The following is a 26,072-nucleotide window of genomic DNA, read 5'->3' on the forward strand; positions in this document are numbered from 1 at the left end:
TCTAAAAAATTGATCACTCAATCTTCCATCTCACAATTATTTGAGTTATTTGTTTTTTTTTTCTTCTTTTTAATCTTTATAGTTCTAAAAGCTTCGATATATTTTTTAGTTATAACATTAATTTCAATTCATTCTCGTGATTCTAAAAAGTATCAATTGGATTTTATGAATTGACCATCGCTCTAATTTGGTTAAATTAGAGCTATGGTCTCTAAATTTCATTTTATGCCTAAAAACTTTCTTTGATATATATATATTTTTTTAATTCCCATCCACAAATTAATTCAACCAACATAATTAACAATATGAATGGTTTTCGAAGTTCTGTTAAATTATGAAAACCACCCAGATGAAACTTTTAAGGTTAGTTTTCTTATTTTAGTTAAAAAGATTTGAAATTTGTTATTTGCTTTAAAAGTTACAATATTACCCTTAAATGAATATATGTTTCAAAATCATCCTTATAATAGAATTCCTTTAGAATATTATAGACAAATTGAGACTTTGAACGATGTGGCAATAAGTTCAAACAATATGGTGATTCAAACTTTCGTTCTACATTACCACCACATCATTTCATGTCACAATTTTTATAAAAAAAATCTATAAACATAGTTATGTAACATCTATGAAATTTAGGATTAAGATTAAATTTTTTGAAGATACAAGAGTATTTTTCAAATCAATGGTAAATTCAAAGTTATTATTATTATTATTATTTAACCCACTTTTAAAACCATAAATACTAAATTGAAAACTTCGGTTATATATATAGAGAGAGATAGAGTGAGAAAGGTCAATAAATTTAGCACGAATTGGCATATGTCAATACTTTGGTTTATTCTTTTTTCGTGCTTTTGGTTAAAAAGAGGTAGTGGTGTTCATGCATTGAGTTAGATAGGATTGAAAGACTTTATAGACTTAATCAATTGTTCGAGTTGTAAATTTCTTCAACCTAAATAACCTTTATTAAAAAACAAACTCAACCCAACCCAACCATGAAATATTTGGGTTGGGTTGATTCGGATTAATTAGGTCATTTATTTAAAATTTTGTTATAAAAAGAAGCAAAACGTAAATATGTAAAAATCTAATTTAGTTATCTTCATATATTGAATTAAGATTAACAACTAAATTTCATTTGTTTATCTAAAGTGCAAATAAACTATTTTCAAAAGTTTTTAATTAATAAATTATTAAAAAAATATTGAAATGAAATAAAATTAAAATCAATATATATAAATTTTATATCAGTGAACTCATAAACCAACCCAATCTATAAAATTTTTATTTATTTGAACCCAACCGAATACAAGTCACGGATTGATGGATTTTTTTGAACACTAAAAACAGGTGAAGGGGAGCAACCTCAGCCAAGGAGAGAAGCAGCTTCCATAATGCTCGAGAGTCGAGGTAGTGGGCTGGACCAGAAATGATAGGCCCATATGAGCCCAGATGTTAGCCTTTTAGGCCCACTTTTTCAACTTTCCTTGTCGCTTTAATGCCAAAGGAATTTATTCATGTATTTATTTATTTTTAATTTTCACATTATTAGCTTTCCCATTTCCTTGTGATTTCTGGGTTATTTATTTCTCTCACTCTTTTTATGATCGATTTTTTCTTCCAAAATTTTAAATAATAGTAAAATAGAAGAAGAAGAAAAGAAAGAAAGTTATTGTTGATGTGAACAATTCATATGGCTATGGCCTCCTCGTGATATGCATGATTTTTTTTAAATTCCAATTATAGAAAAAAATGTCAAGACTATCTATCGATAAAATCTAAAAAATAGTGACAAACACTGATTGACTTCTATCGACGTATATCAGTAATAGACTTCTATCAACCTCTATCAAATAAAATTAAAATTTTATTATTTTGTGTAAATAATTCTTTATTTTTCTATTTTTAATTTTTTTTTTTATCTTTTAGATTAAATTATATATTCCTTTCATGTATTTTTCTCCTACTCAAAAAGAAATCAAATAAAAATGAAGACAAAGAGGAATGTTGGCCAAGAAGAGCACAGGAGATTCTACCCCATATTTTGTTGTCATGGTCAAAGTCACTCATCATATACGATTGAAACTTTGGAAAAAAAAAAAAAAAATCAGAAAATTGCAAAGGTGGCTGAAAAGAAGATGGAGAATATATATGTTTGTTTTGAAGTTAATTTGTTTTTGTTTTTAAAGTAAATTAATAGCTTTTGTTTGGTTAGTTTTTTTAGCCACACAATCAACCAAAAGTATAATACTGTCAACAAAATAGAGACTTGATGTGTGTATTAACGTCACATTTATCAATTCATAATAAAAATTGATGATTATAATAGAATTTCGATCAAGTGTAATGGACTAAAATCGCAAATATGATTAAATTATTTTTAATCACGTTTACTTATAATTATAAATTTACCACATTTACTATTACCATTTATAATAACGACAAATTTGACAGATTCATATTGTAGTAGTACACTAATGATGATAATAACAATAATGTAATTTCAAAATGCAAACAAATTGATCGCTTTTTATTCGTCAATCAATTTGTGTTTTTTTATTATAGATTAGACAATGAACCCCACATGTTATGTACGAGTACGAAAAATAGGATAAACAACAATAAACGTAATTCATTGAGGCCTATTTTTTAGATTACCAATCATTTATTCTTTTTTCTTCAGTGTAAATATGACATAAGTTAAAAGCTTGTCTATAATAAATTTTTAAGTGCTTAAAAAATACTTTAAATAAAAACGATGTATTTTTAGATATTCGAAAAGTTATTCCAAACATGACCTAGATTTAACTTTGCGCGAGAACATATAGCAAGAAGGTGATGTCTTTTTCTTGCGTGAAGCAATGTTTTTGGCTCAATCACCAATCAGATGGATTCGTGTTTAATTTATTGACCAAGTGGGGAAAGCTTTCCCTTCAAATTTGACAACCTAACCACTTGCAGCAGAGAAACAGCGACAAATTAAACTTAAAAAGGAAATTCTGAAGGCCTCTCTTCACCATACTCTAGATTTTTTAAGTAATTGTAAACATGACAATCAGGTCTAAAATATTAATAAATATAGTACAATACAAAAGAATATGTCAATATAGCAAAATCTAGATTTGACTCTTGAAGCCTATCAATGATAGACTATACCACCGGTAGGAGTCCATTAGCAACATAGTTCATCACGGATAGATTTTGCTATATTTGCAATTTTTTAAAAATATTGCTATGCGCTTAATTATTAACCTTAAAAGTACTACCCCTTACAATTATCCAAGATTTTTGTTTTTTTTTCTTTTGAAAGTGAAAAAAATTAAGTTTTAATTCTTGATCTCTGTCCAACTTCAATATTAAATAACCTCCCTCCTAGTAGTTTCAAATCTCTAACTTTTGTTTGAACTAAAAAAAGTAATTAATTTATTGAGCAAACTGCGTGTTAAAGATTCAAATTGACTTAATTTCTCCTCATTCTTTTAGGGAGATTTTCAAAAATAAAAATTAAGTAAAACTATTTACACAAAATAACAAAATTTATTATTATTTTTTATAGAAGCTGATAGAAGTGTATCAATGCCTATCAGTGATAAAATTTATAGAAGTCTACCATCCATGCTATGTGATAGACGCCGATATAAGTCTATCTTTTATTTTACCATTTCTTTAAATGGTTTGACAGTTTTGTGAAAAAATTCCTATTTTTTATGTACTATTTTTTCTGGGGATATAACTGCCCATTCATTAACTGTACGACAGTTTTCACTAACATCCTCTAAAACTTAATAAAAAAGAAAACAAATATTCAGACATGCTCAGTGCATTGCACAAGTGTATTCCCTTTCAGACATTTTCCAAGGAAACAAACCTGTAGTTACAAAGAGAGGGAATTTGAAAGAAAGTTTTAAAGCAAAAGCAAAAGGCGAAAAGCTCTGGCCATCTAAAAGCACACAACCAGACCGATCAATATCACTAAAGCAAACATGTACATTCGTATAAAGAAGAAATAGGCTTGCTTTCCGAGGAGCTGCAGAAAAGAAAAGAAAGGCCATTGATTAGGAGACGAAGATTAAAAGAGAAAAGCGAGAAAATTATGACGAGTAAGAACGGAAGCGGAGGAAATGATCGGAACGAAGACGAGATGATGTCTAAACTGACCATATCTACATTGCAAGCTAGGGAAGAGGAGATTGAGAAGAAGAAGATGGAAGTAAAAGAAAAGGTCGAATTTCAATTAACCCGTGCAGAGGAAGAAGCCAAACGCTTGGCACAAATTTGGGAAGTAAGTTTAACAATTACTCTTTCATGTAACATACGTAAAAAGGGTCCAAGTTTTTACCGCCTTTGGTTACAGAATTATAATGTAAATTCTTGTATTGATTACACTTTATTTATTTCTCAAGAAACAAAAGAATTAGTCGCATGTATGAATATACGACGAGATTTATGCTTTATAAAAAAAAATAAATTAATTAAAATACTCAAATTTCTAGGCTGAACAAAAATTTGTTCCTGGAATAAAACTGTAATATAATTAATTCTTGATGCAGAGGGATGAAAGTATATAGTACACTGAATTTATGCCAAGCCTCCATTCTGCAATTACCACCCCAAATTTTGTTTCCCTTTTCTCAATTCTTTATAAACTTCAATAATCTTCATTTGGAGTTCAATTTATATCAAGTGGAAACTGATAGAACTAAGTTCTTAATAGTAGGATCAAAGAAATTACGGAGAAACAAATCATAAAATTAATCCTTATAGTTAGTTTGAATTTTGAGTTAATTTTTGTAAAATTTTATAAAACAATAATAATAATATTCATTTTGAAACTCTTTCCAAAATTTATAGAAGACTACCATGAAACTAAAATTTCTTCGAAAAAGTTAAGTGGGCTAAAATAAACTTAAAAATTTTTAAAACTAGATATACTAAAATTCAGAGATTTAAACATATATAGGCTAAATTGAGCACGATCAAAACTATGGGGAACAAAATGATATTTCTAACCCTATTTTTTTTTTCCAAAAAGAAAAAAGTATCGTACAATTGAATTTCAAATTCTCGGCTATCAAATAAAACCTCCAATGTAATTAAATAGAAAGCAATATGCATTTTCTTAATAAACACAGAAACATGTTACTATAACAATGTTGTGGATAATGAAGGAGCTGGAGGTAATGGGAGATCCAATGGAAAAGGAAGTTGGTAATGTGCGAAAAAGAATCGACACGGTCAAGAGAGAACTGAAATCTCTGGGACAGATTTGCCAAAAGAAGGTGCTTCCTCAATGACCAGAATTCTTTCGACTCATATTTTTAAGATTTCAATAATTTGTATAATTGTTTCAAAGCTAATTTTATAAAGAAAGTTTCAGTAAGAAATGGAAGATATAAGTTAAAAGTCAATTTCCCCCCTAAACAAATGGTAATAGGAAAAAGAGTGTAAGGAAGTCCAGGATATATTCAACGAAAAAAGCAACGAGAAAGCTCAGCTGCTCGCTACACTAATGGAGGTATATAACTTTCATCATCTGTAAATATTCATGCATTTTCTTGGCAACCAAAAGTATTTTATTAATTTGTACATGGCCATAATCTTATCAGCTGCTGGGCCAGAGTGAGAAATGGAGGATGAAAAAGCTCGAGGAGTTGAATAAGAATATAGAATCAACAAACTGATCGATGAGTGCATCAAACGAAAAGATATGAATAACTATAGTCGTATCAGTAGCACGTTACTTTTCTTTTTAACTTTATATTTCTGAAGTGTTTAAAGATAACATTCAGGCCATATTCCCTATGCAAGACTAGTAGAGAGTCTCTGATCAATATCATAATTAGAATCAACAATATTATTATTATTATTTTTTTTTTTGTACATTTTCCCTTCAAATTTTACTTGGTTTTAGGTCTTTGGATTTTGAAAAAGATATATAGAAAGTAGATAACAAAATAAAATAAAATAAATAATAAAACAACAATATAGTGACGAGCATAATGTTCATAAGTATAATTTTCACAAATCCAAAACAAAAAAATTAAGGTCCTATTTGATAATCATTTGAATTTTTGAAAATTAATCCTATAAACACTACTTTCGTATGAGTTTTTTTTTTTTTTTTTTTTGTTTTGTTTTGTTATCTACCTTCTAACAATGTATTCAAAATACATGCCAAGTTTTGAAAACTAAAAAAACACATTGTTTAGCTCCCGTTTGGTAATCATTTGATTTTTTGCTTTTATTTTTTAAAGTTAAGCCTATTTCATCCACATTTCTTATAATGATTTATATCTTTCTTAAATACAATGGTTAAATTCTTAGCTAAATTCCAAAAACAAAAACAATTTTTTGAAAGCTATTTTTTTAGTTCTCAAAATTTGGCCTTGTTTTTTAAACCGTTGGTGAAAGTAGATAACAAATGAACAAATTTGGAGATGAAAATAGTGTGCATAAACTTAATTTTAAAAAACAAGCACAAAAAACAAAATGGTTAACAAACGGAGTCTTAACAACTTATTTTTGTTTTTAAAATTTGGTTAAGAATTCAAGTGTATTATCAGGAAGAAATTGTGACGTTTATCAACCCTTATAGTTTAAAGAACAAACCCCGGGATGGGTGAATGTGTATGGATAAAGTTTTGCTCCGCCCCAAGCAAATTAAACAGATGGCCCATAAGCTATATAACAAATAAAATATGCAAGAAATTGAAGAAAAAAGAAACTATCATTTTTTCCCCTTCCTCTTTTAAACAATCTTTTAAGCATTTTTAATAGAAATTGTACTTAAAATCATGGACTGAATAAAATGATATGCACGACATGGGCCATATTCTGGCTGCAAAAGGCTCTCAGATCATGAGAATATGCATGAACGAAGGGATGACTTACAAAATACGACGGAGAAAGCATCAATCAGGTAGACGTAGCTGCTTGTACTCTGCCAAAAGCTTAGGGATATCGTCCATACGTAACTGTGAATTTAAAAAAAAAAAAAAAAGGAATAAAAAAATATATGATGGCTAAAAATTCAGTGAGAAAAGAATGATGTTTCATAAGAGAAACCTGGATAGAATCAGAATAAACACATACGAAGATTAGAATTGTGTGAGGCGTATATGCTTAGAAACCAATATTTTCGTAGAATTAGAAGTCTTTAACTTCCAAGTCGTTTAAACATTTTTCAGTCATTTGGTCTCTGAACAGCACCTGTTAATTCAACTTCATAGCTCATATCTTTTATACTAACTGAGAAGAGAATCTAGACATAAAGCAAGCTCGAGGCAAAATTCCATCACAAATTCCATCACACCGGAGAATTTTAAGAACCATTCCCTACACCTATCATGAAAATCAAACAGTAGTATATAAAGGACTAAGAGAAAATGAGTTCAATCATTTGTCTCCTACTAGTTTCCTTGACACCCAAATATTATAGGGTCGGACAGGTTGTCTCATGAGATTAGTCGAGGTGTCCATAAGCTGGCTCGGACGCTCGTAGATATAAAAATTTAAGGGGGAAAAAGATCAAATAGTGTGTACTGAGGGTTGGGGGGAAGGCTGGTTTGATTTCCATGTGACTTTGTACCATATGTAAAGTTTCCCCAACAGTGAAAGTGATATCTAAGGTTGAAATATACCAGAAAGGATTACACCTACGGAGTTGAGATACAGACACAAGACATGAACACGATGACACGTCATTTTTTTAAAAATCTAGGATATGATACGACAAGTACACGTTTATTAAAATATATATTTTAAAAAATACATATAATTTTGATGCCATAAAAAAATTCAAAGTGAATGGGTTGACACATTTATATGCTTAAAAAATTAGGTTAATTTATTTTACACTCAATTTATTATTATTGTCATATATGTAATTTCTTAGTCTACTCAACAAGTATTCTATGTATATCTAACACATTTTTTGCACTAATAAGTATCCGATACGTATCCAATTCGTGTTGGAGTATCCAAATTTCTAACACGTGTCGGACACGGACACACTAGCCAAACTACAGTGTCCGTGCTTCTTGGGATAAAGCCACAACAAGAAAATAAGATAAAGTTGACAGCGAACAAAAACATTCACTTGTGAACCACATCATACAATACTTGTTCATACCTGACGGATGTCATTAATATGGTAAAATTGATACGCATCTTTTCCGGGAAGACTGGTACTAATGAATTCTGACTGAGGCCCATCATTTGCACTGTCATTGTATACATGAAGCAAACAATGATCAACAGGCGATTATTAACATGAAAATAAAACTAGGAGTGGAGTTCGTGCTTTTCACACCAAGGATGAAATAAACAATAACCAAATATTATGTATTCAACTTGACAGCATGCTTCAATCAGTTGACCTACCAAGTAACCTAAACCAGATTTTGTGCTAACTTGGAAGAACCATATAGCGTTAATGTTGATAATTACTTTACAGGACAAAGACATGGTTATTTGAAAAAACCAAATACAGTTAAGGTAGATCGACATGGTATATGTATATTTTAATGTTGAGACTTTCTAAACAAAGGCCCTACGTCTTGTTCTACACATCAACAGTCATATAAGGTGGATGCCACTAGAAGTCAAATTAATCAATGTCAGTGCACATATAATGAGGTTTAAGAACAAATAGAAAGAGATAAAACTCATTTATGATTTAATAGATCTGATACATGGTAAGTCTTTATTCTTACAAATAATTATGAGTGATCAAGCGCTGGTAATCACGAAGTAATGGCCCAAGCTCTTTCAGTGGAATTAACCTAGGATTAGAATTCCTCCAATGGTTCCGAAGTGCCTGGATGGCCTTCCACAAAAAAAGGAAAAAGAAAAAAAAACTGTCAGATATACTACTTAGATGCCCTTGCATCAAAATATGCCCAACTCACCTCAATATGCGTGACCTGTCCAGAGCTAGAAGGTTTAACTTCACTTAAACTGTATGCTAGATTAAGGAACTCTTTGTCATCCATCTCGCCTACTACTGGAAGACCTGGATTTGAGAATGAGATGGTAATCCCCAAACTTTTTCCTAACTCTACTACTGCATTGTGCCTCCCACGAGAATCCTGTTTAGAATAATATGAAATATATTACAAAAATATCAACAAGAAACAATTCTGGGTGTAGGTAAAGATAAACATGAATAATAGTGTTAATGTGAGACCAAATAGGAAGAAAACAGTAACCTGAATGATTTGAGATTCTTCAGGACTACTGATTCATTCATTTATTCATCTACTTGTTTTATATACATATATACATATATATATTTTTATTTTTTTATAAGAGAGAAAGTTCTAATTGAAAACGGAGGAGGTACATCAAATAGCTAGGAGATAAGGGTGAATCCATGTTGTTAACAGCAATAGAGTAATTCATTATCAAGCCTACAAACAATAAGCAGAACCAATTACATATGCCTTGAACTTTAAATGTTTCGCTGTAAAATATTTTACTTCATGCGTTGCTATGCAAAGCCTGCACAAAATAATGCAAATTAATATGTAATAGTGACCAAACCATCATCACTTAGTTTTCCTAACTGTTATTTTGCAATTAGATCTTCACCAATCAGAATGCAGGAAAACTTTTGGGAGGAGCATCCAAAAAGAGGAAGCATTTATCGAAGTTTGCAACTTCAAACATTTTGTGGTTTTTTTCGACAAAATATTCTACAGATGATTTTGTATAAGAATATGAACATATTGAGAATGTTTGGACAGGATTATGATTATGATTATCAGAGAAAAACAAGATTTTTGACTTCTGATTACTATCCATTTCCAATGGTGTCGTTTTAATAATTCTCTCTTAGTAAAGAGGAAGTTTATCCTCTTGTTATCTTATGTCATTTTCTCTTTAATAATAAAAGTGCCGTGTTCTCACTAAACATATTTTGCAAATGAACCTACTAGAACTAAGACTGCACATAGGCTATGCGTTCATTAAGTGGGAGGCTTTGTTCCAACCTCATGTGCGGAATTGGAATCTTTGTTCAACGATGATAAGTCGTTATTTTGAAGAAGATCGTTGGATGATGTTGAAAACAACCTCTTTACAATTGGGTCCTCTGTAAGGCAAAATATACTTTATGAGGACTTTTAAACTAATACATCGACAACAAGAAAATTACACAATAATCAATCATGAGCTATTTCACTAGTACCTCCCCAGTTTGAAGGGACACTTCGATCCATATTTTCTCTCGGTTAGCAGAGGAAAAATACAAATTAAGAGACCATCTAAGGAGCATAAAAGTGATAAAACACTTCAAACATTTCACTAAACATTGCAGAGGATTCAATGAACTGATTTCTGAAAATAACTTAACTACCTTCAGTAACTAACCACCACAAATCGCCAAAGGTCGATTTCCCATCAAAACCACCAAATAAAAAATAACGTGATCCAATACAGTTCATTGAATGGTATGCCCGCGCTGAAGGAGCTTCATTTCCAGTAGGCAACCGTTTCCACTGAGCAGTCACTGCATTTCAAAGAGAAAAAGGCTACTCAAGACAGAACAGTAAACCATTCAATAGATGAAGCAAAGATGTATCAATCATATCAGGAAAGTTTGACAGGTTTCAGGTTTTAATGGAGTGCACAACCTGTTCTCCTTCAGATTTCATTTGTTATACTTACGAGTTGGCATATGAAGTTCTAAACTAAAAAATCACCGAGTATTTAATTCACCTCCTTCCTCACCTCTCCATCTTTATGTGGGAACAAAAAAAATCATCGAAGAGATTATCTTTTAGCAGCATAAGGAGGTATTGATGTACTCACCCCTGTCCAACACAATGCAATCATTGTGGTAAACGTCATAGCGACTCAGCCAACCACCAGTCCCATGTCCTCCAAATAACAGTAGCTGCTAAGACAAGGACGGGGTTATATCCAAGTAGAATAGCAATGAGAGAGCGAAAGGTTTTAAACTTAAGGGAAATAATGATAGCCCTCAGCCCTGTAAATTGATGTAATGCACTACTGGAAGAGTGGAAGATAACTGAGAAACAGTTAATAGTGAAAATAGAATTTCAACATCATCACTTCCCCTAATGTCATTTCTCCAAGAGAATTTGGTTAAGGATTTTTGGCATTTTTATTCTCCAGTTGTGAAGCCATAGTAACATTGAGGATTTCCTATATTAACATCTATTCAGTAAAATATTCAGGAGTAGGAGGGTAGATTCATGGATCGACTCACTACATCTCGGTCTGGAAGCTTGTTTGAAACTAATGGGAGATCAATCTTGGTATCTTTTTCTATTTTTAAATCTCTGGAACGGTGGGGGAAGACAACTTATTTTCACCTTGCTCCTTTGTGTCGAGTAAATTGTCCTTGAAACAATTTTGTTCATTAAAAGAAAAACTTCAACGTACACTAATTCAACCAAACTTCTTTCTTCGTCCCATTTTGGATAAAAGATGATATACTAGCTACCAATAGAAGTTTACAACTTGACCGCTTGTTAACAGTTTTCATTTGTGATGAAGCCGATAATAGAAATCACTAACGGGACGAGAAGCTTGAAATATCACGACAATTACACAACAGCCTTTTCAAAGTGAAGTACAAACAAGTAAAGTGAAAAGGGCAACAATTCTGGAAAATGTAATTACATAATGTCCACCCGATGTAATGGTATGGCCACAGCGGGGAGAAGGACCATGACCTGGAAGCTTCAACTGAGTCCATCCAGGGCTTTCATTCTCTGTTACAAAATCGAGAAACATTTCATGAGCTGGTTAAAAAAATGCAAATATACAGGGCCTCAAAAAGAAATTCCATATGGAACCTTAGAGCCTGAACTTCTTGACCTCACGCAAAATAATTTAGAAACAACCAAATCAAGCAGACAATAATACTGCTCCAACAGTGTTTCATCCTTCCATATATCTAAAATGTCCTATAATAGTTTCTATTAAATATACTATAGTCTATGGACACATTGAAGCTGAGAAACAATGACATAACATATACCCATCTATATTTGGGACAAGAAAACAAAAAATAAAGGTATTGAACATACAGGTTACAAAGAAGTAGGATGTAATATCCTTAAAATGAAGCCAAGGATCCACAACTTGAAATTGGACCTTACAACCATGAAAATGAAGTTACAACTTTATAATGAAAGTAAGAAAAACCAAGTCTTAGTGCATATATCTTAACGATGAATCACTCATCGCTACCCTTCAAACACGTATCATTACCCTTGAAACAATAACGTCATAGAAAAATCAGCAAGATCTGAAAAATGACTCCATTTCTCAGATCTAAATGCCATAGAAAAAATAATAATAGAACTTGAGACAATAAAAGCAGAAAACTTCTCTTTTATGAGGTTATGCATAGTTGCATACATATATATTTATTATTAAAAAATAAAATAAACTAAAAAAAATATCTACTGACCTTCTTCAATTAATCCCTTCAGAGCCCATAGGTCACCCAGTATTGGCCCACCACCTCCTATCAATTCAAAAGGGTCAATTAGTTTAGCAGCAAAATGCAAATTTACAGAACCACATTTAAAATGATAAAAAAAGGATGACAAAGTTAAATAGTGCGATATCAATTTATCAGCAACAAGATTATTCAACTATAGATAAGGTATCATACCAAAATAAAAAAGGGTTTTCAATATAGCACAACTAAAGCATAAAATAGTGATTTTCCAGTTTACATACTCTCAACCCCTAGGTTAAGGTAATAAAAACAGCGTCAGACATGTGAGGAATAATAACTATTATATAACATGGTCTGAAACAAGAAAGCAATCCAACTATTAGTCTCCCAGCATAACGATCTCTCACAATGTAAGAAGCTAGTCAATGAAAATGAACCAGCGTCATTCTTAGTAGACATCCTGGAGAACATGGAAGAAAAAATCTTCATGAATTTTGAAAAACCAAAATCCGAAATCTTACAAATTAATATTTTGTAGCCTCCTTTTACAACCTAGAAATAACGACAGTTAAAACTTAACTAAACGATTTAAAGGCATGTTACCAAGTGTCAATACATTCCCAAAGACAGAAAAGTTCTAACGTTTACAATTACTCTTAATTATCTTTAGGCCACCTGATGTGGTGATGCCTAATGCTTGGGGATGGATCGTGGGCTGAACTGTTCTGCAATGCCTGGGGTCCAAAGGGATAATGCCCCTATTCTTAAAGCAATTCACAGATCACCCTAGAAACAACTTTCAACAATTGGTCACAATATCACACTTTTGTAGGTTCAACCATACTCTCATAGAGGAATAAGACAACAAAGGAATGCCCACCGTAAACAATAAATAATTACACATGCTCCTATAACAAGGGCAAACCACCTAATAACAGTAAACACATTCCACCAAACCCACACCCATACATACCACAATAGCAGAAAAGATGACACAATTTAGGACCATGGAATGTTACCCAAGTATTGTTTGAATTTGAGCAGCATAATAAAAAAGATTGGCATAATTGATCCAACAATTGCAACTAGAAGATCAAAGATAAGCATAGACTATCCAAATAAAGCCAAAGCCCCTATACATAAGCTTTGTCTCATTGATGACCATCCATATTATATGCATAACATAAATCAATTGAAAAGGTCCAGATTTTATTTTTTCTAAAAAACCTTCACTTCACAGGTTTTGTCTCTACTATATTTTGCAAGACATAAGTGTTACTAACATGGAAGAGATGAACCAAGCTAGCTAACAACCAAATACGAGGGTCAAAAAACAGATCCATTGCCTCAAAATTACTTGCAATATTCAATGTCATATCAAATCTTTTTCCATTTCTTCTTATCCATGTACAAAATTCATTTTTCAACAAATCTATCATTTCTAAAATCATAGAGAAAAAATTTATACATCACTAGACCACAGTACTCATATATATTGATGAAATATAAATGTGTTAAATGTACAATTGGTAATTAACAGAGAAAAATATCGTTTAGAAAACCCAATAGGACAGAAAATAGTACATGTGAACATACCTCTTCCACCATAGACGAGCAACCTTTTCTCAAGCATAGTTGCTGTATGGCCACATCTTGGAGGAGGCAGTGATCCAGAAACTGAAAGTTCAGTCCATTCAAGTGACACTGCTTACCCAAAAAAAAAAATGAAAAAAAAAAACTTACAGAATAATCATACAATATAACTTAAAAGAAGACGACTAATAGCAAAAGGAGAAAAAACTCTGAAAAAAAAAAAATGGAAGAAGAAAGAAACTAAGAAGTGTAAGCCAAAGAAGTTACTTGTGTCTAGGACATATACATCTGACAACCACTTCTTACCGTCCCAGCCCCCATACCTACACTCAATTCATATTTGAACTTAGGATATAAAAAGAAATGATTAACACCAAAGAAGAATGGAAATATTAATACTCACATGACAATTTTCCGGTTCCCAAAAGAAGAGGCTGCAGCAAAGTCCCTTGGTGAAGGCAAATCACCGAAACTAGTTAGCTCAGACCATTGCCAGATATCTTGAAGACACAAGGGAGCCAAAGGATAGAAAATATAGTTATGCTTCAAACATAAGCAATTTCTATCCATAACAATCGCATGTATTTAATAAGAAACCTTACCAGTGTCTAGAACCCAGAAATCACCCATCCTACACGTACAATGTCAGTATCAGTACAAGTAATGTGAAAATTGCCAGATGAATCAAGAGTAATTTTGAGTACAGATCGGGAGGACTATAAGATAGCTATTACATATAATAAAGTATTCCATGTTCAGCTCCAATTTTTTACCAATAAAAAATGCAAAAAGTCCTCATCGTAGAGGAACAAACTAGATGATGCAGCAGGTTTTTGAACCATGCAAGTGGATAAATACAAATACATCCAAAATCACTAATTCGTTTTTTAATAAAATTATTATTTTTTAAATAAAGTAATTAAGTACAAATAAAAATCAAAAGAAATTATTTGACTAAAAAAGAAAAATCGTAGACTGATTAGTTACTTCCTACACCATCGTAGTTATGAATTTCTGAACTGTCAACTCTCTATTCCGTATATTTCCACCCTGGCTTTATTCCAACTTGAAATTAATGCTACGACTTGCTTTCATTTTTGGCGTTCAACCTGCTCTCAACATGCGTCTTTAGAGTTAGAAGTACTGATCCAGTGCTATGATCAGCCCAAGGTAGATATCGCTTCATTTCAGTCACCTTGAGCCTTGAGGACAGGGTAAAATTCTGAGCAGCAAGAATTGATAAGAAAGAAAGATCACCAATAACAAGTTATATATGTCTATAAAGAATGAAGAATTGTTAGTGAATACCAGGGCTGGCAGTTGTTAAGGGAAGGTAGTTAGTTAGCTGGAATTAGGGGTTGTTATTGACTGTTATAGCTGACAATAGTAGATTCTACTCAGAAAATGTCCAATAGCTTCAATAGAAAAAGGGAGAAGTAAAAGACCGGATATAAAAAACCTGGAGAACGGGAAACCTCATGCCCCAAAAATTCCTGGGAAGCCATTGTAGTAGTAATAATGTAGTCCAATTATACCTCCCAGTCGGGGAAATTTGACCGGAACCTTAATCTTGATTCTTGTAGTTGTTTTCTTTTTGATAAGAAGATTATGCTTCTTTGAAAAAGTAATTCGAACATTACTAAAGAAGCTAAATATTTTCAAATTAGAGTCAAATATAGATGATTGTCCTCATTCTATTACTAAAACAGTACACCTAAACTAGGGCACGGATATTTCCTACATTTTTTTCTTCTTGACGTGAATACCTTTTGCTACCCAAACGTCCACCAAAGACAAACATGTGGCAGTCAATTGCAACAGCAATGTGAAAAGCTCGTGGACTGGGACCAACTTGTTCATCTGAGCCATTTCCCGTGCATTCTGGCTGAAACCATATTTTCTTTTCTGCAATGAATATCAGAGTAAGGATTTAATGAAACGAATAAAAGTAAAACCATTATAGTTTTTCCTCTCTGTAAAATATGATCAGCATGAATACAATAGGAGCATGATTGCTGCGGAGATGAGAATCTACCTCAATCAATTAGCCCATTCAAAGGACCTACATTCTGAAGTAAACAAACCTAAAGACTTCATGACCTGAACTACATAGCTTAATCTCAATCTAGCAACCTAAACTTACTTCCACAGCAAATTACATTAACCATTTTTCTAATTTATTTACTCTAATAAATTTCCGGCCAACATCTAGGTCTTTTTTGAGAGATGATATCCTTATAAAACCATGATCGGAGCTAATGCCTATCCATTTCACTAATGAAAATATCTGATCTAAGAGCAATCAAGGTACTTTCATCCTATAACTCAACATAGTCAAATATGAGTGTAATGTAGATCTTCAATGTGAATTAAAGTTAGTTTTTTAACTTCAAGATTTTCCCAAGCCGTCCATTTGCTTCCTTGAAGAAAAATTTTCCCAAACCAATTTCAGACAAACAGTGCAAAATTGTGTCCTGAATGAAAGAATCGCACACTTGCTTACAAATTTTTATCAGGTATGAAATTCATTTGACCAATTCATCGTTACCCTAAAAGCTACACTAACGAATAGATCTTCTTTCTTGCATTAAAGTTTACACCAGAACTTCATCCTAACCGATCTCTACAGCTATCACAAAAATTCTAGTGAATAAATCTCTGTAAACGAAATGTGGTGACGCATAAGCAATACAGAAATCCGTATCATAATGATCTAACTCCGCACTCAGTAAATATCAAATAACAATATCAGACGTCGGATCAGAACAGCCGGATTAAGAATTGTGTTTACTACTCAAAATACAACTCCAATCCATGCTGATAATAACACAAATAAAAATCGATCAGACTATGGAAATGACGATATAACGAACTACCGGACCAAATTTGAGTACATGGCGATGAAGAAAGTAGCAGAACAGTACAATTCTGTAAATGAGAGAGTAAAAGGCATAAGTACCGATGTCATAAACAGAGACATCGCTTAGAAATTTCTTGTCAACGAGGCCACCAAACACGACGACCTTCGAATTTCCGATGTTAACAGCAGAGTGGCCACTGAAAATCCAGAGGAGCAGTCCATGAAATCATTGTAAAGATAAATCGTAGAGAATTCGTACAGAGAGCTAGATGAATGCCTGCGAGGTCTGGGAAGAGTTCCAGAGAAATCGGAGGGAGAAGCTTTCACCCAGTAATGCATACTTTCTTCTTCCGCTTTCCTCTGTTCACCTGAGACGGCAAACGAGAGGACTTGGTCAACATATAATTACGTCAGGAAAACCCAAGAATAAAAAAAATAATTCTATCAACGATCTGTTTCGAAAAACTTTTTTACCACGGATCTTTTACCATGCAAAATTTCAAAATTACCTCCCATTTTAAAAATCCTTCAACCAAAGCCTTTCATCTTCTCCATTCAACAATTCAATGTGTATCCAATGACACTAACATTCCACCAAAACATTTATTCCTAATTAATATTCTACCAATAGCATTTAATAACATTGGTATTAACAGAATGAAAGGTCACTCCCAGTATTCACTTTTTGTTGAACTCCCCATGAAATTCTCCCATTGTTCTCTCGGAGTGTTCTCTCATAGTTTTAGTCCAACATATTCATTTATCGCTTTCATCATCAGATTCAGAAACGAAGATAATGTAAGTGATATTCTACAATATTTCTTGTCCCAGATCGCTATCATAATAAGTGTTGTTTAACATTAAATGAACGATCGTATAGTAATATATACATAATCGTTCATTACAATATAAGTGTCGTTTAGCATTACTAGACGATCGTATACTAAGTTGTAAACGATCATGTAATAATTTATAAATGATCATTCATTTACAAACGATCGTATAGTAATTTATAAACGACGTGTAGTAATTTATAAATAATTGTATACTTAATATTGTATATGTGATCATATATAAATTTATGAATGATCGTTTATATAGTACTACACGATCGTTTATAAATACTGCACGATCGTTTATAAATTATTACACAATCGTTTATAACTTAGTATACGATTGTGTATATATATAAACGATCGGTCATAAATTACAATATTTGCTAATTCGCATTGGTATGATTTGGTGGGAATTGGGATGAGTCTGGAAGAAATTATTTTGGAGGTCAGAAATGATATAACATTCAGTAAATTAGTGAGTATGATGCACCAACGACTGAATATTGATCCGGATATGTTTGATATACACATCAAATGTTACAATTAATTGGTCCTAGCTCCCCCGATTGACATAATCGACGATGAAGACCTTAAATTTTTCTTAGAAGGCAGTGATGCATCCTGAATGTTGTTATTTGTATCAGTTACACCTTGCAAAAGTCAGACAATATGTACCAGCATTGCGATCCAACCGATCAACCCATTTCCACCAGTCAAAACTTGGGGGATGACTGAAGTGAAGCTTGGTTTGGTCACAACAGTGAACCTAAATGTACTTCATAGTTTGATACTGAATATGGATATGGACAATCTTCAGGATCACAAACTTCTCCAACACCTTACATCTATGTTCCAACTTCACCTGCTCCCGTCCCACCAATTGTGATGCCTTCGGTTCAAATGCACTCCATTATTCCAACCCAACCATTTGTAGATATACCCAGACCATCAGATGGCCCATCATATGACGACCTCATCACAATACCTCATGACTGTTGAATAACGAGGATATAAAGGTCGGTCAAATTTTATTTTCGAAATATGATTTGTCAATTAAATTATTGTTGCTTGCAATAAGAAAGAACTTTAACTATCGTGTAAAAAAATCAACAAAGAGCTTGCTAATTGTCTGGTGTTTGGTGGAGGAATGCAAGTGGAGGGTCCGTGCGAAAAAAATGAAAGAAAGTGATTCCTTCAAAGTGACTAAATATCCAAGCAAACATACATGTTTTCTTGAAATTAGAGCAGGTAATCATTGACAAGCAAAAAGTTGGGTTTATTGGATACTTAATCAAGTCCAAATACGAACAAGTTGGTCAAACATACCGCTTGAGGGATATAATTAATGACGTTTGACAAGATTATGGAGTGAACATAATTTTCGGGCGGACTTATCGTGCTAGAGAGTATAGATTGGTGTTCACATGAGGGTCTTGTTTGCAAATTTAATTTTAATTCAAGATTGAAATAATGCTCTTTATCTTGTTTTGGAATTTAATTTTAATTTGAGATTTAAATTAACTAATTTTAGTGGGTTGAGATTTAAATAGATTTCGGTATTTTAATCCTTTAGTAATTCTGTTTTAATATTAAAGTAATATGTTTTGTCATTTTTACTATAACAAACAAATTTTGTCATTTTTCAAAATACATAATTAAATTTTGTTATTTATCATATTGTCCTTAAAAATTTGAAAACTTAAGGATCAAATCGATACAAATTTCAAAATTCAAAGATAGAAAAATATTGGTCAACACTTACTATATATATGAATTCATATGAGTTTGCATGCAGAGGAGGAGGAACAACGATACTGAAATTATGTGAATTTGTAGTGAAAAATGAAATTGCATCTTATCATGGTGGAATCCTCGGACAAAAGCTCCAAACAAGCCATCATCACCACCATTTCAGCTAATGAATCATAAATTGCCTCAAATTTATATGATATGATTTAATCAGACGAGAGAATCAAGCATAAATATATTGATGATAGGTTTAATTTTTGTATCTCCAGTTTCATTCTTAGTCTATAAAACCTATTCAAATCTATCTCAAAATCTCATTCTCTCGTGATTATTTGATTTGACTCTTTATTCTATTACTATGTCGGCAGTCGCATTTCCCATGGCTCTAGCTGCAGTTGAATTCGAGACCAAGATGATTCCGGTGATTATCATCTCTATGATGGCTGCTCTCAAGTTTGGTTATGACATCAGTCTTCACTCTTTCTCCAGTATATCCTCCTCCTCCAACTCCACCGCCACCTCCGCCTCTCGTGACTCCTCCAACTTAATTTCTATTTTTATTTCTAATTTTAATTAATTTAAAATTAACTAAAATAAAAAATGATATTTCAATTTCTGAAATTGAAATAAAAATGAAAATTAATTTTGAATTTTAATTAATTAAATAATAATTTAATATCAAATATTAAATTAATCACACACCTGATTTTAAACATGAACCCTATTCATGTTATTAATATTTAAATCAATATTTAAATTTTATAAACTCTCCAATTTCGTTTAATTTCAATAAGTTAAACGTTAATTAATTATATCAAATATTATTATACTAACCCTAATTTGAATTTGAACTATTCAAGTTCAAACCCTAAATTCAATTTGAACATTTCAAATTGAAATCATTCCAAATTCACTCAATTTAGTAATTCAAGGTGTTCATATTTTACGAGCTAGTAGAGGGACCTTATGGACCTACTGTTCATGAGCTCCAACGACTTGAGATTAATTGGCTAAAACTCTTTAGACCGAATTAATCAATATCCGTTAACTATCGAGTCACACCACTATAACTTGATAGTTGCACACTTCCTACTATAGATATATTTGTGTCCATTTGATTTAACCATAATCAGTAAATCGACCTTTCACAGGTTTTTCGTAATAACGATTGGGTCAATATGATATTTTACCCCCGAAATTATGTCTTCTCCTTAAGTTCCACTAATCCTCTAATGAACAATTGGTTTGTGATCCAATCACTAAACCGGATCCCTCTCGGACCAATGAGAGGGTGGGGCCCCTTGTTCAAGACTTGGATTCAACACTTTAGAGAACAACCCTCCTCCTATCCCTAAATCGGGTAGGCGTGAATTCCGTCTTGCACCCTATGCCCCAACTATCTACCTGGTCTTACCCCTGAAATGTAACCCCCATCTATGCAAATCTAAGGATAATCTCGAATAAACAGGATTTCATAGTTAGCTCAGGATTAAGATCGAGTTACCTAGGTCATCTAAGCGAAATAGTCAGTCTTAAACAGTAAACAACACTATAAAATAAGAGTGACTTATTTCTTGGTCCAATCTTACGCAAACTCATTGCATAGGATGCCTTTGCTCTTCATGTCAATGCATGAACGAATCAGGATCACTTCGTTTGTAGCACCTTACAACAAATTGTAACAACTACAGAGTGGGTTGTATCCGATATTGTTACTAGAATAAGGCACCCAACCTTATTCATATACTATAGACCATTTTGACTATTTACTCGAATTTGATCCATCTTTGTGTCTCTACATAAAGTTCAAGTATTCGTATAATAGCCATGGATCTTAGTTTATTGGATTTAGTCTTTACAAGTGCAATTAACATATTCAATAACAACTTTATTGAAGAAATATTGAATAACATCTTTATTGATAATAGAATATGTTTAACTTTATAAACTGCAAGTTTTAGGACATACAACCCAACACACCGTTCTTCCAAGCTTCTCTTGTGATAATTGTCTGGGGAGGAAGAAGGAGTTTCTCTAGATCATGCAATCAACATAAAGTAGTCACCATTAAGAGTCTTAAGAAGCAAGAGATTGTCACCTACGTCTTGATTCTTTACTTATCTTTTATTTTTTGCATCATCTGTTCCTTTATATTTGTATTAAGTGTAGTGATTGAAGAATACTATTCTTAATATGAATGTAATTCCTTCCATGTTTCATACATCTCTGTCTTCTTCCACAAGCATGAGTAGCTAAATTATCCATGGGTTGAGGAAAAATAGTTATCATTTTTAACTAAGTCATGCATAAGTAGGCGTTTATCTTGTTTTAACATGTGCTTATCGAATTACTAAGATTAAGTCGAGAGATTGATCTAAATACAAAACAATTAATGTATTGAGAAATGAAGCGATTGTGGAACCTGTTTAACAAGGAAAAAAGTAAACTATAAAGATAAAGATAATCTTTCACAATCAAAATTCATCACATGCATCTAGATAGGATAGTGTGGCATCAAAATCGAGAGGTGAAGTTTGCTAAGTATGAGTTTCTAGCACGAAAGCTTAACTTAATACACTATTTGGGAGAATGTCGATAAATCTTTCTCAACCCTATTCATCTATTTGTATTTCATCCGTTATCGTCGCACACTGCTTTATTTTGAATTGCAATTATCATCACATCTATTTCATCCATCCCATCGCTTAGATTAAATAGGATCATTAGATATATACATTTCCATCGCCTACTTTATAGTCAAAACACTGTGTCAAGATCGAGCAAAACTTTACCGCATATTTTAATCGCATGTCCCTAACTTCGACACTCAGATCGCACTGAGGCATACTCTATTTAGATTTATACTTGGATTTAACTAGAGAAAATATTGCACCTAGATTAAGAAATATTCATATTGAAGAATGACATAAGACATTTCATCACGTCAATCTAGAATGACAACGTCTTTCTACAAAGAATATGTAACCAAATAAAAATTGTTAAACTAAAAAGAGAACAATGTGCATCTAAGAACACAAACAAATGAACAACTAATTCCTTGTTCCAACATTTTGTAAATCGTCAACAATATCATGGATCCATCGCTTCTTAACACTTGCAAAATGTAAGTCACAAAAATCGTACACTACCATTTCGCTAAAAAGTAATTCAAACAAACATAAAAAAGAGGGAAAAAGAACTTAAATTGTCGTTTTAGACTTCAACCTTAATTTTGAAATAGTTTTTTAAGAACAATGCCTAAGAAAAACAAAATTTTGCAAGGACTTTAGTAAATAAATAAATAAGTAGACTAGAGCGGTTGCTGTAGTGAAGGGGTGAAGTTTTTTTGCAAATGGATGTTTTGATTAAAGGTTTCAATTGATAAGGTTTCTGCCAAAAGGTTTTAATGAAGAGATACCATAGGGATAAACAAAAAATTTTAAAAATTGTAAGGGTAAAAAGAAAGGTTAAAATTCTTCCTTATTACTCTTTTAAACATAATATAGATATATTAGCAAGCCGAAAATAAAGTTTTATTTGTCTTCTGAATTTTAGTTATAGGGACAGTTTTTTCTCTCCACTATTATTAATTAGTTTTAATTTTTCAAATATCTCCCGTAAAAGTTGTATTTTATGGATTTTTTTATTTAATTAATTTTTCATTTTACTTTTTAATAACAGAAAAAGAAAATCAAAACTCTTCACAGCCATAATTCTGCCCAAATTCTAGCTCTAACTCCAAACTCATCCCACATCTCAAGGAACATGTTTTCTTGTTATTATTTTTCTTATTTGATTTTAAAAAGTTTCTTTAATATAAAAAATAATAATCGAATTTTAATAAAGATGTTTCTCTTATATTTTTATAAAATGATTTATTTTAACAAAAGAGGAGTTTTGATTTTTCTATCATAATTATATTATTTTTTTATATATAATAAAGATAAATTTTTACGAATAGAAAAAATGTTAAACTATTTACAAAAATAGTAGAAAAAACACCGATAAATTTCTATCAACCTTTATCAACGATAGACTTTTATCAATTTCTATCACTTAATAGTACCAATGATAGACTTCTATCAGTTTCACAGATAGAATTCTATTAGTGTCTATTTGTGATAGACATCGATAATAATATCTATCTCAACTATAATTAAATTTTACTATTTGTATAAATATTTTTTCTTGTTTTTCTATTTTGAAAAATATCCCTGTAATAAAACTTCCCTACTATGGAAATTATAATTTCAAGAGTTTGATTCCCTAATATTCGTGAGCTGATGAATTTAATTTGAAGGTTAAATTAAATTTGAATAAAATTTTACAATTGACTCTGGTCACTCATATTATAGGTAATTGTTTATTTTAACAGTGATCAATAAAACAATGACATTTTAAAACCAGCATAAAAAATCTTCCTTCCCAACATAAAACACGTGACATCACCAACAGATCCACGTAGCAACTAGAGGCACGTGTCCCCCAGATTATCGATTTTTGTATAACATATATATATATACACACATACATATGCATATAAAATTCGATATAATAATCAAAATCTGTGTATAGAGCGGTGATAGGGGGCGCTCTTTGACACTATTGATCGTGGGTTCGTTCGATTATTAGATTTTATGGTTGTAGTTAGTCTATAGGTGCTTCTATTCTGCCCCAGTACAAGGTAGGATTTCACCCACACTAACCAAAAAAAAAAATATATATATTACATATATTTTCGTCCCCATACTTTAAAGTTTGTTCAAATTTAGTCCCAATACTTTCAACAAATCTTAAATCTAGTCTCCAATGTTAGTGTATTGTTGATTTTTACTATAAATTTTGAAAACATATTCACATATTTTATTTTTTTTTGCATGAAAATTATCATTATTATTTAATCAATTTTGATAAAAATTAACTTGAGGGACTAAATTTTATATTTATTGAAAGTATGGGGATTAGAGACTAAAATTGAATAAACTTCAAAGTACAGGTACCAAAATGATATTTTAACTAAAAAGAGAGAGAGAAGGACATTGACTAAAATTTCCAAGTGGTCACCTTAACAAAAGTTTAAAAGAAGAAAAAATCAGCAACAATTTCTATTGTCCATAGATCTCTATTTCAACATAAATTCTCACCTTCAACAATATTCTATTGAAAATATATCATTCATTTCTTAAAGCAATTTTCAGATTCACACTACATATGTATATATTTATTTTAATTAATTTCATAATTAAAGCTGCAAGATAATTTTTTCGTCCCTCATTTGGATATACATATCACATCATTCACCACTCACAAATAACATATTCAGAAAGATTTATTGGATAAATTAGATAATGAAGTTATATTAGATCGATTTTAAAACATGAAAACTCATAGAGAATAGTTGTATAGTCTTTCGGGTGATTGTTTCATGAATTCTTTTTGGGTGGACGAACGACTACGAAAAATGAAAACATTTTTCATTTTAACCCATCGGTTACCAGAACCAATGCTGCCCACTACCCACGTCCGAACGTAGAAAAATGGATTAATTATCATATAATTAATCAATTAATTAATAAATAAATATAATCATATTATATTTATATCCTATAGTTTGATATCACATATCTACTATAGTATTTTCTCGTCTACTTGATATAAATCATATTTATATCTAATTTACTCCAAAATAATGTATCTCATACATTTGCCAATTATATCATATATAATTAACCAGTCCAATTATATCATATATAATCGAACTTCCTCTTGTCAATTTGAACATTTCAAATTACACCAAATACTGGTTCTAGACTTTATCCAAGCTACCCAGGGGACCTAATGGACCTGTGGCTCGAAGCTCCAACAGTACGTGAATAACTGACTAAACTCTTTAGCCACGAGATCCACCATCCGTTAACTATCAGTGATTCCACTAAAGACCAATAGCTGAACTCTTCTTACCACAGATATATTTCTGTGTCCATCAGATATAAACAATCATGAGTACAATGATCCTTCACAGATGCTCGTAAGTACAGCTGGGCCAAATTACCGTTATGCTCCTGTAGTTACATCTCACTCCTTAAGTACCACTGATTCCTCTAATGAACAATACAACATAGTCCAACTATGTGTGAACACCTCTCAGGCCAAGAGAAGGTGTGCGGCGCCACATCGTTCAAGCCTCGGAATCAGCCCTTAAGGAAGCCATCTATATGCTTACGCCTACCTCAGTGAAGGAGTGAATTCCACCTGTATAGCTGAGTTCACAGCTCCCAAATCAGGCGAATCTCCAAAATGGTAGGTTTGAATCGGCAACCTGGTCACTCGCACCCATACAAATCAAAGGACCACCCTCAATGGTAGGAGTTCCTAACTCACTCAGGATTGAGGCCATGTTACCTATGGTCATCCTAGTGAAGTGAAGTCTCTTTCATGAATGGTGTTATATAACGAGACGTTAACACTTCGTGGTCAGATCTTATACAAACTCTTTGTATAGAATGCCCCCGCTCGCATGTCCCCAACACGAATGATCAGGATCAGACCATCTGTGACAAGTCATAACACTTGTGACCATTCCACAAAGCGG

General features: G+C 32.0%; 2 protein-coding genes across 4 annotated transcripts; one reads left to right on the plus strand and one right to left on the minus strand.

Moving 5' to 3' along the window:
• Positions 1-3,762: 3,762 nt before the first annotated feature.
• Positions 3,763-17,304, minus strand: LOC120081506 (protein GLUTELIN PRECURSOR ACCUMULATION 3). 3 transcript variants are annotated; one of them, XM_039036455.1, is made up of 17 exons: positions 17,173-17,304; positions 16,995-17,092; positions 15,802-15,940; positions 14,638-14,666; positions 14,439-14,535; positions 14,303-14,358; positions 14,039-14,146; positions 12,449-12,505; positions 11,653-11,744; positions 10,816-10,900; positions 10,361-10,513; positions 9,996-10,096; positions 8,913-9,092; positions 8,718-8,821; positions 8,135-8,225; positions 6,895-6,977; positions 3,763-4,030 (listed from the first exon to the last, which is right to left on the minus strand). In XM_039036455.1, exons 1-16 carry the CDS (start codon positions 17,232-17,234, stop codon positions 6,915-6,917), a joined length of 1,515 nt encoding a protein of 504 aa, XP_038892383.1. In that variant the 5' UTR covers positions 17,235-17,304; the 3' UTR covers positions 3,763-4,030; positions 6,895-6,914. The 3 variants fall into 3 exon arrangements, with proteins under 3 accessions (XP_038892383.1, XP_038892382.1, XP_038892384.1); XM_039036454.1 differs by having other exon boundaries at positions 8,718-8,830; XM_039036456.1 differs by lacking the exons at positions 15,802-15,940; positions 16,995-17,092; positions 17,173-17,304 and adding an exon at positions 15,023-15,791 and having other exon boundaries at positions 8,718-8,830.
• LOC120081508 lies at positions 4,037-6,915 on the plus strand. The gene is made up of 4 exons (XM_039036457.1): positions 4,037-4,285; positions 5,172-5,282; positions 5,438-5,518; positions 5,610-6,915. Exons 1-4 carry the CDS (start codon positions 4,097-4,099, stop codon positions 5,682-5,684), a joined length of 456 nt encoding a protein of 151 aa, XP_038892385.1. The 5' UTR covers positions 4,037-4,096; the 3' UTR covers positions 5,685-6,915.
• Positions 17,305-26,072: the final 8,768 nt, after the last annotated feature.

This window comes from Benincasa hispida, chromosome 7 (assembly GCF_009727055.1).
Source record: "Benincasa hispida cultivar B227 chromosome 7, ASM972705v1, whole genome shotgun sequence".
Taxonomy (NCBI): domain Eukaryota; kingdom Viridiplantae; phylum Streptophyta; class Magnoliopsida; order Cucurbitales; family Cucurbitaceae; genus Benincasa; species Benincasa hispida.